Raw genomic sequence first — 15,889 nt, forward strand, 5'->3', positions numbered from 1 at the left:
GGAGAAACTCACAAAAGGGCAAGGACCGAAAATCATTGAATTTGTTTATCAAAATTAGTGCTCTTCGTCAACAGCTCCATGTAAATCCACTATTTTATTGAAAAATTTTGTTGGCCGCTATGTAATGGATAGGTCTTAACCTAACCTTAACCTGCTACTCATTCATTTAAAAAAAAAAACAGTTTGTCCATTTTTCTTCAAAGCCGACAGTGGATGTAACGTTACCGTCAACCTTTAACGATATTGAGCCATGAAACGTCATTTTTTTACCCTCCACCATTCAGGAGCGCGCTGAGAAGGCTCACAGATGTTGGGCACTATGTAGACGGGCCGTAGCCTCGAAATGGGGCCTGAATCCGAGGATAGTCCACTGCCTCTACAGGAGCCAGTATTAGACCAATACTTACTTATGCCTTAGGTCTAAGTATTAGACCAACACATAAGGACCATACAACTGGTTCAGGAAACAAGTGGTCTTGGCATAGGCGGAGCGATGAGGATCAAGCCTGGAGACTATTCTAAATATCCGATCGGATACCTGAGACGACACTTGAGGTCGAGGGCGAGGCACTGCTGCCAGCGACACAGTCACAGGAATTGCCACCTGGAAGATCATGTTACATGAATGGATCAATATTAGAGAACGGAGTGGGCCTGGGGGCTACATTTAGAACCTGGGGGCTGAGATCTGTTTTAGACTGCTTGATCATAATACGGTCCTGCAGGCGGAAATCCGGGCAATCACGGAATGCGTGAGGTGGAAGTGATGAAGGACATCGAGTTTGAACATTTTTACGGACAGTAAACGGGCCATAAGGGCAAAAACAACCAGCAGGGTAAGGTCACGAACAGTCTTGCAGTGTAAGAAGGAGATTAACACCTTCTCTGAGGATGGCACAATCCCCATCGTTTGGATGCCGGGCCATAACGGAGTAGGGGGGAATGAAAGGGCAGACGATTTGGCAGTGAAGCCCAGAGGACTGACGTCAATAAACTTGGTTAACCCGAAGACTTTCGGGTCGACGCAGTCCGTGTTAGGGACGTGGGCGTAGAACGAAACAGTTGGTAGGACGACGAAAATCCTATGGGGTGATTCGTATCGTGCAAGGACAAGGCTAGTACTGAAAGGAAGTAAAAAGGAACTCAGTATAGCTTTTGGTATCATAACGGGACCCATAGGACTACAAGCTCACTTATGCAAAATCCGTGCGGCAAGTGATAGCATGTGTTAGGCATGTGAGGCAAATGATGAGACGTTCGAGCATTTTCTTTGTCATTACGCGGCTTTCGGTACTTAGGTGGGGACATAATACCAGACAGGAAGCAACTTAGGGGAGTGGTATGGAAAACAATTAAGGATTTCGTAAGTAGCACCGAATTCCTAACATAAAATTTTTTGTTTTATACCCACCACATTCGGATAGGGGTATACTAACTTATTCATACCATTTGTAATACCTTGAAATATTGAAATATCCATAAAGAATTCTGGATCGTATCGACATTCTGAGTATAACTAGCCATGTCCGTCCGTCCGTCTGTCGAATTCACGATGGCGGTCGAACGCGTAAAGCTAGCCGCTTAAAATATTGCACGGATACATCCTATTTATGTAGGTTATTGGGGATTGCGAATGGGCCATATCGGTTCAGATTCATATATAACTCACATATAAACCGATCCCCGGATTTGACTTCTCGAGCCGCAAGAAGTCTCAATTTTAATCTGATTTGGCTGAAATTTGGAACAAAGGCTTGTGTTATGATTTTCAACATCCATGTCTAGAAACAGGTATAGCCCCCATATAAACCAATCCCAGGATTTGACTTCTTGAGCATCTAGAAACTTCAATCTTCATCCGATTTGGCTGAAATTTGGAACAAAGTTTTGAGTTAGGATTTCCAACATCCACGGCAAGTTTGATATGAATCGGTCTATAAACAGATATAGCCCACTTATTAACCGATCCTAGGATTTGACTTCTTGAGCCCATAGATATCTCCTTTTAGGCAAACAAAGGCTAAAAGAAAATAATTTATTTAATTTTGGAGCTATATCAAGTTATAGTCCGATTCGGACCATCATTGAATTGAATGTTGGTAGTAAAAGTCATTGTGTAAAATTTCAGCCAGTTCAAGTAAGAATTGTGCCCTTTAGGGGCTCAAAAAGTAAAATAGAGAGATCGGTTTATATGGGAGCTGTAATAGGCTATAGACCGATTGGGACCATGTTTTACAAGTTTGTTGATGGTCATGGGAGAAGCCGTTGTACAAAATTTCAGCCAAATCGGATTATAATTACGGCCTCTGGAGGCTCAAGAAGTCAAGATCCCAGATCAGTTTATATGACAGCTTTATTAGGTTATGGATCGATTTGAATTATATTTCACACAGTTGTTAGTAGTCATTACAAAATACCTTATGCAAAATTTCACCCAAATCGGATAAGAATTGCGCCCCCTAGTGGCTCAATGGTGGAGGGTATAAAAATTGAGCTGAAACTTGCATAGGTTCTTTTTTTGTGCATAAACAGGTTAAGTTCGAAGATGAGCTACATAGGACTATATCTGAATATAGCCCCCATATAGACTGATCCGCCGATTTAGGGTCTTAGACCCATAAAAGCCACATTTATTATCCGATTTTGGTAAAATTTGGGACTGTGAGTTGCGTTAGGCCACTCGACATGTATCTTCAATTTGGCTCCGATGGGGTCAGATTTGGATATAGCTGCCATATAAACCGATCTCTCGATTTAAGGTTTTGGGCCCATAAAAGGCGCATTTATTCTGCAATTTTGGCAAAATTCGGGACAGTGAGTTGTATTAGGGCCTACGACATCCTTCTTGTATTTGGGCCGGTTCGGTCCAGATTTGGATATAGCTGCCATATAGACCGATCTCTCGATTTAAGGTATTGGGCCCATTAAAGGCGCATTTATTGTCCGATGTCGTCGAAATTTGGCACAGTGACTTAAGTTAGGTTCTTCGATATCTTTCTGCAATATGGCACAGATCAGTCCAGATTTGGATATAGCAGATTTGCATATAGACCGTTCTCTCGATTTGAAGTCTTGGGCCCATAAAAGTCGCATTTATTGTTCGGTTTCGCCAAAATTTGGGACAGTGAGTTGTGTTAGGCCCTTCAACATTATTCTTCAATATGGCCAAGATCAGTCCAGATTTGGATATAGCTGCCATATAAACCGATCTTTCGATTTAAGGTCTTGCGCCTATAAAAGTCGCATTTATTGTCCGATTTCGCCGAAATTTGGGACCTTCTTCAATTTGGCCTAAATCGGTCCAGATTTGAATATAGCTTCCATATAGATCAATCTCTCGATTCAAGGTTGTGGGCCCATAAAAGAAGCATTTATTGTCGGATGTAGCCGAAATTTGCGACAGTGAGTTGTGTTAGGACCTTCGACATCCTTCTTCAATTTGGCCCAAATCGGTCCAGATTTGGATATAGCTGGCATATAGAACGATCTCTCGATTTGAGGTTTTGGGCCCATAAAAGGCGAATTTATTGTCCGAAATTTGGGACAATGGGTTATTTTAGCGCCTTCAATATCCTTCTTCAATTTGCCCCAGATCGCTCCAGATTTATATCCAAATCTCAACCGATCATATAGATCAATCTCTCAATTTAAAGTCTTGGCTCCATAAAATAAAAGGCACATTTATAATCCGACTTCGCTCAAATTTGACGCAGTGACTTATGTTAGGCCTTTCGATACCGTGTCGTATATGGTTCAGATCAGTCTTTATTACTAAGAAGACCAATATTTTGTTCTGCAAAAATGAACAATGACTTGTATTTACTAGACCACTCAATATCCGAGTCGAATTTGGTCCAAATCGGACCATATTTCGATAAAGCTGCTATGGGGGCATAAATTACGCATTTTTCATCGGATTCTGACGAAAGGTGGGATACCCAAGGTGGTGGGTATCGGTTCGGCCGAACTTAGTCTCTTTTTACTTGTTATTAAATCGAGTTAGATTTTTCTAAGACAGCTCTTTTCTTGCGTATTTTTCTACCCATTTGGCTTTAATGGGTTAAGGAGTACCTTACTGCCTTAAACATTTTAGGATGTGCCCTCAAGTCGCCCAGTTATGATTTCCAACATATGAGCTTAATATTGGGTTGCCCAAAAAGTAATTGCGGATATTTCATATAGACGGCGTTGACAAATTTTTTCACAGCTTGTGACTCTGTAATTGCATTCTTTCTTCTGTCAGTTATCAGCTGTTACTTTTAGCTTGCTTTAGAAAAAAAGTGTAAAAAAAGTATATTTGATTAAAGTTCATTCTAAGATTTATTAAAAATGCATTTACTTTCTTTTAAAAAAATCCGCAATTACTTTTTGGACAATATGATCCGAATCAGTACAAAAACTGGTATGATTCTCATTTAATATGACAATGTGGCGAACTCTATTCATGGTGGAGGGTATATAAGAATCATTGTGACCGAACTTTTTGGTTTTCTGCATGTTTTGTTTATTCTATTGATGTGTTTTTTTTCACAATTCCGTATAGTTTGTATGTTGGAGATGATGAGAAACACAGTGACCCACATATATCAGGGAAAACGTAAGTGGACCATCTTTAGAGTTTTCAGTTATTCCTATTATAATTGCCCATCAAAACCCATGATTACGAAAGCCCCTTGAAAAATCGAAATATACAATTTCTTAATATAAGTTAGGACTTCCATGATCTTCATAAAGTATGAACCTCTTTGTAGGATATTGCATAGACTGCTGCGTCCCACTTTTCCTTACTTGATTTTGTTTCAATTATATTCTAAACAAATTTATTAACACTCCATGTATTTCTTTAAATGTAGATAGGTATACCAAAAAAAAATGATAGATGAGCAACATGCGCTATTGTATGTACATAGGTATAAAATTCTTCCCCCAAATATTCAGTAGCCATCAGTACATTGGAACACTCAGCCCTGCAGACTTGGGCGACTACGCGTGTAAGAACTTCAAAATCAAAGTTTTTTTTTGACTTTGGACATGTTGTGCGAATTACTGATAGTGTTGGTAATTGGTGGAGCATTATTTTATCATTGGGCCACTAAAAATAATGACTTCTTCGTTAAACGTAATATACCGCACGATAAGGCCACCTTCTTGTTTGGCGCACTGAAAGATGTGAACCTGAAGAAGAAAACCACCTTTCAACTTTTGTGTGAAATTTATCGAAAACATGAAGGCATGTGAGTATAAGTTCGATGATCATAAAGAAATTGTGGTACAGAAAAAGCTCCGTGGAAGAATATCAAAATGAAATTCAAAAATTGGAGAAAATAAGGAATAAGGCTCTAGAAAACTCTCAAAGACTGTGACATTTGAACTATTAGAGTTTCTTCGTTTTGTATGGTAAAAGCAGCTGATTTTGTATAGGGAAAACGAATAAAAGCTGTTCCTTCGAGTGAGAGAGTTTTAGTGAATATGACTGCACATCATGGCCTAACGAATTATTTAAAGGTTGTCTCATTTGTACAACAACATAAAAACCATATGGTTAAATCGCCATCAAGTTGATCAACGTTTTGCCAACACATACAAAGAAATATTTGTGTGTGTGTGTGTATATGAGCAGAGCGCTCTTGTATATGCGAGAAAGAAGATAACAACAAAGAGAATGCAAACAAAAATCTAACATCTTAATACTGTAAAATCTCAAAGGAGAATAGGTGTGCGCACACAGTGAGCGCTCATGCTGAGCGGAGCGGAATCGTCCTTACTGGGGCTAATTTTCAGGCGAGAAGAAAATTTGTCTAGAACACATTGAATGTGAGAATCAGCGCTGTAATACTGTTTGTTCCATTTGTTTTACTTTGTTCATATGTGTTTATAAAATTGCTGTACACGGCAATAGATTCATCTGATGAAAAGGATTTTGCTTCTTCTAGTGTGATTAATGCAATTATTAACACCAAAGAAATTGGAAAAACATCCAATTACACTAACAATTAAAAAGGCGTTAAGTTCGGCTGGACCGAACTTTGGGTATCCAAACCTCGGGTATATATATAAACCACCTTTCGTCAGAATCCGGTGAAAAATACATAATTTATGCCCACATAGCAGCTTTATCGAATTATGGTCCGATTTGGACAAAATTCGACATGGATATCGAGTGATCTAATAAGAACAAGTTATTGTTCAATTTTGCAGAATAAAATTTGGTAGCTTTATCCAAATATAGACCGATCTGAACCATATACGCCACGGACGTCGAAAAGCCTAACATAAGTCACTGTGTCAAATTTCAGTGAAATCGGATTATAAATGCGCCTGTTATGGTGCCAAGACTTTAAATCGAGAGATTTGTCTATATGGCAGCTATGCCCAAATCTGAACCGATCTGAACCAAATTGCAGAAAGATGTCAAAGACCCTAACACAACTCACTGTCTCAAATTTCGGCGAAATCGGAAAATAAATGCGCCTTTTATGGGCCTAAAACCTTATATCGAGAGATCGGTTTATATGGTAGCTATATTCAAATCTGGACCGATCTGAGCCAAATAGAAGAATAATGTTGAAGGGCCTAACACAAAACACTGTCCCAAATTTCGGCGACAATAAATGCGACATTTATGGGCCCATAACCTTAAATCGATAGATTGGTCCATGTGGCAGCTATAGCCAAATTTTGACCGATCTGTGCCATATTGCAGAAAGTTACTGTCTCAAGTTTCGGCAAAATCGGACAATAAATGCGAATTTTACAGGTCTAAGACCTTAAATCAAGAAATTGGTCTATATATTGTAGCAGCCATATCTAAATCTGAACCGATCTAAACCAAATTAAAAAAAAAGATGTTCAGGGGCCAAACACAACTCACTGTTCCAAATTTTGGCAAAATCGGATAATTAATGCGCTTTTTATGGGCCGAAAACCTTAAATCGGCGAATCGGTCTATATGGTAGCTATATCCAAATCTGTGCCAAGTTGAAGATGGATGTCGAGTGGCCTAACGCAACTCACTGTTCCAAATTTCAGCAAAATCGGATAATAAATGTGGCTTTTATGGGCCTAAGACCATAAATCGGCGGATCGGTCTATATGGGGGCTATATCAAGATATAGTCCGATAAGGTCCATCTTAGAATTAAACCTGTTTATAAACAAAAAAGTATTTGTGCAAAGTTTCAGCTCAATATCTCAAGGTTTAAAGACTGTAGCGTGATTTCAACAGACAGACGGACGGACATGGCTAGATCGTCGTAGATTTTTACGCTGATTGAGAATATATAAACTTTTTAGGGTCGGAAATTGATATTTCGATGTGTTGCAAACGGAATGACAAAATGAATATACCCCTACCCCTATAATAACTGCTATGCTATTGGAGCTTTATCAAGTTATGATCCGTTTCGGACCATAATCGAATTAAATGTTAGAGACCATAGTAGAAGTCATTTTGTAAATGTTCAAACATTTCGAATAAGAATTGCGCGGGGCCCAAGAAGTAAAATAGGGGGATCGGTTTATATAGGAGCTGTATCAGGCTATAGACCTATTCAGATCATATTTGACACGCATATGAAGGTAATGAGAAAAGCCGTTGTACAAAATTTCAACCAAATAAGCCCACTAGAGGCGCAAGAAGTCAAGATCCCAGATCAGCTTATATGGCAGCTATATCAGGTTATAAACCGATTTTAACCATATTTGGCACAGTTGTTGGAAACCATAACTTAACGCCTAATGCAAAATTTCAGCCAAGTCGGATAAGAATTGCGCCCTCTAGTGGCTCAAGAAGACAAGATCCAAGATCGTAGTATATGGTAGCTATATCAAAACATGGAGCGAAGCTGAGGGAAACTTACTTCTCACTTCTCTCTTACTTCTCAAACTGCTTTAAGGTGTTTCTCGCCACCAGGATTTTTGACTACACGAACACATATTTTGTCATTTGTTTCATTTCTCAATTAATAGACATCAGCTGGTTTTCTAGAGGAAAAACAGCTGATTTCGATGAATTGGCCAACTAAACTGCAAATGTGACAACATTTTGTGGTTTTGGCAGTGAATTGAATAGTACTGATTCACACCAGGCAATTTATAAGGGGAAAGCAATACAAACTATTTCCCATCTCACTTTCTTAAACAAACTGAGAACTCCCGCACTTAAAATTGATTTAAGGTAGAGAGAAAGGTAAGAGGAATGCGAATTTACTACCGAAACATTTAAAATTTTTTTGTAAGGGCTAAGATTATTAAATTTCACAAATTTTTGTTTGTTTCTCTTTCGAGATGAGCTGAATTAATTTTAAAATTTTGTTACTCATTTGTCAATACATCGAAATCAGCTGGTTCTATATAGAGGGGAAAACAGCTGATTTGGCAAAAATCATTGCAGCATTGACAGTTAGTTATGATACCAGTTTTTGAATAAAACTTCTCTCTAACTTCCTCTCATCCATTCTCCATTTACTTTCTTTGCAGGGTCTATGGCGTTTTTGAAAATCGTCAACCAGTTTTCTATATACGAGATCCCGATATGATCAAACATATAACCATTAAAGATTTCGATCATTTCATTAATCATCGCAATTTGCAACGTGGTAATCGCGATACCTTGTTGTCCAACTCATTGGTGAAGATGGAAGACGATAGATGGCGTGACATGAGAAGTACTTTGACGCCTGTTTTTACTGGCAGCAAATTGCGTCAAATGTTCCAACTGATCGTACAATCGATTGATGAGGCCTTGGGCTATTTAAGGGAGGAACAGCGTAAGAATTCTGTCAACCCTGCGGAGGGTTTCGAATTGGAGCTTAAAGATTTTACATCACGTCTAACCACTGATATCATTGCTTCAACGGCATTTGGTTTGCAGGTTAATTCGTATCGCGACAAAGATAACGAGTTCTATGTGACATCGAAGAATGTTATCAAATTTTCGGCCAAACAAATTTTGAAGGTTATGTTTATTATGATATTTCCGAAGATTGCAGAGGTAAGTAATCATTTTATGATAGATAAAAACAAGTAAAAACGAGGTAAGTTTGGCCAGGCCAAATCTTGGGGTTCTGCTAAAAGTGTACACCAAATAAATTTAGTTGAAGGGCCTAATTTTACTCTACGTACCAAATGTCTGCCAAACCAGGGAAAAATTTAAGCTTCTAGGAGCTTAAAAAGGATAATCGAAAGATTGGTTTATATGAGAGCTATATCAAGTTATATATCGACTTGAACCGTACTTAGCGCAGTTGTTGGAAGTCGTAACAGTGCACTACGTGCAAAATTTTAACCAAATCGGACAAAAGTTGCGTTTACCAGGGGCGCCAAAGACCTTGTCAGGTCATAGACCCATGGAACGGCACGGTTATTGGAAGACGTAACAGAAGATTATATGTAAAATTTTAGCTTGATAGGTCAAAAATTACGGCTTTCAAGGGGATTCGGACCCATGCGTTCCGTGCCATAGATGGACGCGCAAACCCCTGCACTTCGGTGTTAAGAATTTGCCACATTCAGGGCTAAATGTCTTCACCCTAAAACTCCTAAAAAACGTCTGTCTGTTGAAATCTCGTTTGCACAAAATTTGCACAGATTCTTTTTTTATCCCTAGGCAGGGTAAGCTCGGAGATGGGCTATATCGAACTATATCTTGATATAGCCCAAATATAGACCAATGCGCCGATTTAAGGTCTTAGGCCCATAAAAGCCACATTTATTATCTGATTTTTCTGAAATTTGAGACAGTGAGTTGTGTTAGGCCGCTCGATAGCCTTCTTCAATTTGGATCCGGTCGGTCCAGATTTTGATATAGCTGCCATAAGGTCCGATCTCGATTTAAGGTCTTGGGCCCATAAAATGCACATTTGTTGCCCGATTTCGTCGAAATTTAGGACAGTGAGTTGTGTTAGGCCCTCCGACATTTTTCTTCAATTTGGCCCAGATCGGTCTAAATTTGGATATAGCTGTCATATAGACCGATTTCCCGATTTAAAGTTTTGGTCCCATAAAAGGTGCATTTATTGTCCGATTTTGCCGAAATTCGGGACAGTGAGTTGTGTTAGGCTTTTCGACATCTTTCTTCAAATTGGCCCAGATCGGTCTAAATTTGGATATAGCTGCCATATAGACCGATCTCTCGATTGAGGGTTTTGGGCCCATAAAAGGTGCATTTATTGTTCGATTTCGCCGAAATTTGGGACAGTGAGTTGTGTTAGGCTTTTCGACATCTTTCTGCAATTTGAGTACAGATCGGTCCAGATTTGGATATAGGTGCCATATAGACCGATCACTCGATTTATGGTTTTGGGCCCATAAAAGTCGCATTTATTGTTCGATTTCGCCGAAATTTTGGACATTGATTTGTGTTAGGCCCCTCGATGTCCTTCTTCAATTTGGCCTCGATCGTTCCAGATTTTGATATTGCTATATAGACCGATCTCTCGATTTAAGGTCTTGGGCCCATAAAAGGTGCATTTATTGTCCAATTTCCCCATAATTTGGAATAGTGAGTTCTGTTAGATCCCTCGACATCTTTACGCAATTTGGCCTCGATCGGTGCAGATTTGAATATAGTTGCCATATAGACCGATCTCTCGATTTAAGGTTTTGGGCCCGTAAAAGGTGCATTTATTGTCCGATTTCTCCGAAATTTTGGGCAGTGAGTTGTGTTAGGCCCTTCGTTAGCCCTCTTCAGTTTGGCCCAGATCGGTCCGGATTTGGATATAGCTGCCATATAGACCGATCTCCCAATTTTAGGTTTTGGGTCCATAAAAGGCGCATTTATTGTCCGATGTCACCGAAATTTGGGACAGTGAGTTGTGTTAGGCTTTTCGACATCTTTCTGCAATTTGGGTATAGATCGGTCCAGATTTGGATATAGCTGCCATATAGACCGATCTGTCGATTTAAAGTCTGGGCGCCATAAAAGGAGGCCACCATAGCGCAGAGATTTGCATGTCCGCTTATGACGCTGAACGCCTGAGTTCGAATCCTGGCGAGACCATCAGAAAAAATTTTCAGCGGTGGTTTTCCCCACCTATTGCTGGCAACATTTGTGAGGTATTATGTCATGTAAAATTTCTCTCCAAAGAGGTGTCGCACTGCGGCACGCCGTTCGGACTCGGCCCCGAGGACGCCCCTTATCATTGAGCTTAAACTTGGATCGGACTGCGCTCATTGATATGTGAGAAGTTTGCCAATATTCCTAAGTGGAATGTTCATGGGCAAAAAAAAAAAAAATTTGCATTTGCCATTAAAGGCGCATTTATTGACCGTTTTCACTGAAATTTGATACAGTGACTAATGCTAAGTTTTTCGACATCCGTGTCGTATATGCTTCAGGTCTACAAAATTGAACAATGACTTGTACTTATTGGACCACTCAATGTCCGTGTCGAATTTGGGCCAAATCGGATTATATTTCGATATAGCTGCTATGTGGGCATAAATTATGCGTTTTTCACCGGATTAGGAAGAAAGGTGGTTTACATATATACCCGAGGTGGTGGGCATCCAAAGTTCGGCCCGGCCGAACTTGGCGCCCCTTTACTTGTGTCATCTAACATACCCTTCATAATTAAGCAGCAGTCATTTTCAGCAAACAACAGACTTTACAGCAGTAAGCCTGCTGCTCTGAAATTGCAGTACTACTGCTGTAATAGCGAAGCTACTGCTATAACAGCAGCAACATTAATTGTAGCTGTTGCTGGGGCAGAGTACGGAGATGGGTGTCTATATTGTATTGGGTTGCCCAAAAAGTAATTGCGGATTTTTTAAATGAAAGTAAATGCATTCTTAATAAAACTTCGAATGAACTTTAATCAAATATACTTTTTTTACTCTTTTTTCTAAAGCAAACTAAAAGTAACAGCTGATAACTGACAGAAGAAAGAATGCAATTACAGAGTCACAAGCTGTGAAAAAATTTGTCAACGCCGACTATATGAAAAATCCGCAATTACTTTTTGGGCAACCTAAATCCAATTTTTATACCCTCCACCATAAGATGGGGGGTATACTAATTTCGTCATTCTGTTTGTAACTACTCGAAATATTCGTCTGAGACCCCATAAAGTATATATATTCTTGATCGTCGCGACATTTTATGTCGATCTAGCCATGTCCGTCCGTCTGTCCGTCCGTCCGTCCGTCCGTCTGTCTGTCGAAAGCACGCTAACTTCCGAAGGAGTAAAGCTAGCCGCTTGAAATTTTGCACAACTACTTCTTATTAGTGTAGGTCGGTTGGTATTGTAAATGGACCATATCGGTCCATGTTTTGATATAGCTGCCATATAAACCGATCTTGGGTCTTGACTTCTTGAGCCTCTAGAGTGCGCAATTCTTCTCCGATTGGAATGAAATTTTGCAAGACATATTTTGCTACGATATCCAACAACTGTGCCAAGTATAGTTCAAATCGGTCCATAACCTGATATAGCTGCCATATAAACCGATCTTGGGTCTTGACTTCTTGAGCCTCTAGCGTGCGCAATTCTTATCCGATCAGAATGAAATTTTGCACGACGTGTTTTGTTATGATATCCAACAACTGTGCCAAGTATAGTTCAAATCCGTCCATAACCTGATATAGCTGCCATATAAACCGATCTTGGGTCTTGACTTCTTGAGCGTCTAGAGTGCGCAATTCTTATCCGATTGAAATGAAATTTTGCACGACATGTTTTGTTATTATATCCAACAACTGTGCCAAGTATGGTTCATATCGGTCCATAACCGGATATAGCTGCCATATAAACCGATCTTGGGTCTTGACTTCTTGAGCCTCTAGAGGGCGCAATTCTTATCCGATTGGAATGGAGTTTCGCACGACGTGTTTTGTTATGATATCCAACAACTGTGTTAAATATTGTTTAAATCGGTCCATAACCTGATATAGCTGTCATATAAACCGATCTTGGGTCTTGACTTCTTGAGCCTCTAGAGGGCATAATTCTTATTCGATTTGAATGGATTTTTGCACGAAGTATTTCTTTATGATATCCAACTACTGTGCCAAGTATGGTTGAAATCGGTCCATAACCTGATATAGCTGTCATATAAACGGATCTGGGGATTTGACTTCTTGAGCTTCTAGAGGGCGCAATTCCTATCCGATTTGGCTGAAATTTTGCATGACGTATTTTATTTTTACTTTCAACAACTGTGTCAAATAAGGTTCAAATCGGTTCATAACCAGATATAGCTGCCATATAAACTCATCTGGGATCTTGACTTCTTGACCCCTAGAGGTCGCAATTATTATCCGATATGCCTGAAATTTTGTACGATGGATCGTCTTATGACCATCAACAAACGTGTTTATTATGGTCTGAATCGGTATATAGCCCGATACAGCTCCCATATAAATCGATCTCTCTATTTTACTTCTTGAGCCCACAAAGGGTGCAATTCTTATTCGAATTGGCTGACATTTTACACACGTCTCCAACATATAATTTAATTGTGGTCCAAACCGGACCATATCTTGATATCGCTCTAATAGCAGAGCAAATCTTTTCTTATATCCTTTTTTTGCCTAAGGAGAGATGCCGGGAAAAGAACTCGACAAATGCGATCCATGGTGGAGGGTATATAAGATTCGGCCCGGCCGAACTTAGCACGCTTTTACTTGTTTTTTTTAATTTTTTTTTTTTAAAACTTAATTTTGGCCAGATTTCAATTTTTGAACTTTCTATTTTCTTCATGCAGTATTTGAAGGTCGATGCCATTGATAAAAAGCATTCGAGCTATTTTATGCATTTGGTCTTGGATGCCATGAAGTATCGCCAAGAGAATAACATACATCGTCCCGATATGATTAACTTGCTAATGGAGGCTCGTGGTATGATACCATCGGCCCATGTCTCGAAATCTCAAAACCACCAATGGTCCGATATGGCGATGGTGGCTCAATGTTTTCTATTTTATTTGGCCGGTTTTGAGACCACTGCTGGTCTTATGAGTCTAGCTAGTCACGAGTTAATGGAAAATCCTGACGTTCAGAATAGACTTTACGAGGAAATCCAACAAACCGATGAAGAGCTAGAGGGCCAACAATTGACTTATGAGGCTTTACAGAAAATGACCTACATGGAGATGGTGGTATCTGAGGTGCTTAGAAAATGGCCCATACCCTTGTCTACGGATCGTATGTGTAATAAGGACTTTGAGTATGTCTCACCCAGCACAGGGGAACGTGTGGTCATCAAAAAGGGCGATGTTATACGCATACCCATATGTGGCATACATTTGGATCCCAAGTATTATGAAAACCCCAATGTGATAGATCCGGAGCGTTTCAATGAGGAGAATAAATCGAAAATACAATATGGCACTTATTTGCCTTTCGGTATGGGTCCTCGCAGTTGTATTGGTAAGTGGAGAATTTTAAAGAATTGTAGCACTAACAATTAATTTTTATTTTTTCTTGGTTTAGGCAATCGTTTTGCATTGTTGGAGGCCAAGACTTTTCTTTATTACCTTTTACGGGATTATCGCCTGGAACCATCGCCCAAGTCTTGTATTCCCTTGGTTTTGGATCCTAAAAGTGTTAATTTGATGGCGAAAAATGGTTTTTGGATTAAATTCATACCAAGAAAATCTTAAATTTTTTATCATTCGTTGAAAGTTGATTTTTATTTTCCCATTTCAATAAACTGTACCAAATTTTTTTTTATCACAAGCCTTAATAATAAAATTTTAACAATAATTAAAAAAAAGTATTTCGCTCATTATTGTTTTTTCTTTTGTTGTGCAAACATTATCTAGAATGGTATTTTCAATTATTTTCCATTATTTTATGAGTAATGGCTTTATTGGTCATGCCTGTCTGCAATTTCAGACATCGCTGGAGTAAACAGTTGTGTTATCGAGAACATGACTCACCAAATGGTTGACGTATGGTAATGGCTGTAATGGGTTTCAACATGCCATGTCATAACATAGTGGACTAAAGGTCATTGTCACTTGGAACTGCTAGGTAAGTAATTACTGCCCTACAATAAGAGGGATCGAATGGAAAAACTTTCAGAACAGAACCGACAATTTGAGATCGGTGGTAGAACCTACCGAAGACAAGCTAAAGCAAAGATGTATTCATTTAGTGTACAACAAGCCGTTGCACAGAACAAGCCGTTGCACAGTGGGCGAAAATTAAAAAAAAAGTAAGATAAGCTAAGTTCGGCCGGGCCGAATCTTATATACCGTGCACCATGGATCGCATTTGTCGAGTTTTTTGCGCGGTATCTCTTTTTAGGCAAACAAAGAATAATGGATAAGAATTGTTATGCTAATGGAGCTATATTAAGTTATAGTCCGATTCGGACCACAAATGAATTAATGTTGAAGACCATAGTATAAGTCATTCGGTAAAATTTCTGTCCATTCAGATAAGAATTGCGCCTTGTAGGGGCTCATGTAGCATAATCGGGAGATCGGTTTTATGGGGCTGTATTAGGCTAAAGATCGATTCAGACCATTGTGAACACGTATGTTGAAGGTCATGGGAGAAGCCGTTGTACAAAATTGCTGGCAAATATTGGGTTGCCCAAAAAGTAATTGCGGATTTTTCATATAGTCGGCGTTGACAAATTTTTTTACAGCTTGTGACTCTGTAATTGCATTCTTTCTTCTGTCAGTTATCAGCTGTTACTTTTAGCTTGCTTTAGAAAAAAAGTGTAAAAAAAGTATATTTGATTAAAGTTCATTCTAAGTTTTGTTAAAAATGCATTTATTTTCTTTTAAAAAATCCGCAATTACTTTTTGGGCAACCCAATAGAATAAGAATTGCGCCCTCCGGAGGCTTAAGAAGTCAAGATCGCAGATCGGTTTAAATAGAATCGGAAGAGAATTGCGCCCTCTAGTGGTCAAGATGAAAGATCGGTTTATATGGTAGC

General features: G+C 39.2%; 2 protein-coding genes across 2 annotated transcripts in view; one reads left to right on the forward strand and one right to left on the reverse strand.

Annotated features, from left to right (window-relative positions):
* LOC131994658 (suppressor of lurcher protein 1) overlaps positions 1 to 15,889 on the reverse strand; it is a 394,762-nt gene that overhangs the window by 28,343 nt on the left and 350,530 nt on the right. The window lies entirely within an intron of this gene.
* Positions 5,032 to 14,688, forward strand: LOC106095398 (probable cytochrome P450 9f2). The gene is made up of 4 exons (XM_059363203.1): positions 5,032 to 5,234; positions 8,478 to 8,991; positions 13,704 to 14,367; positions 14,431 to 14,688. The coding sequence occupies exons 1-4, from the start codon at positions 5,032 to 5,034 to the stop codon at positions 14,598 to 14,600; spliced, it is 1,551 nt and encodes a 516-aa protein (XP_059219186.1). The 3' UTR covers positions 14,601 to 14,688.

This window comes from Stomoxys calcitrans, chromosome 2, assembly GCF_963082655.1.
Source record: "Stomoxys calcitrans chromosome 2, idStoCalc2.1, whole genome shotgun sequence".
NCBI lineage: Eukaryota > Metazoa > Arthropoda > Insecta > Diptera > Muscidae > Stomoxys > Stomoxys calcitrans.

Excerpts from the sequence above, each read along its gene's own strand:
- LOC106095398 (XM_059363203.1), top strand. The coding sequence starts at position 5,032 with ATGTTGTGCGAATTACTGATAGTGTTGGTAATTGGTGGAGCATTATTT. Across the intron at positions 5,235-8,477 it reads TATCGAAAACATGAAGGCAT|GGTCTATGGCGTTTTTGAAA; the intron begins GTGAGTATAAGT and ends CTTTCTTTGCAG. Across the intron at positions 14,368-14,430 it reads GGGTCCTCGCAGTTGTATTG|GCAATCGTTTTGCATTGTTG; the intron begins GTAAGTGGAGAA and ends TTCTTGGTTTAG.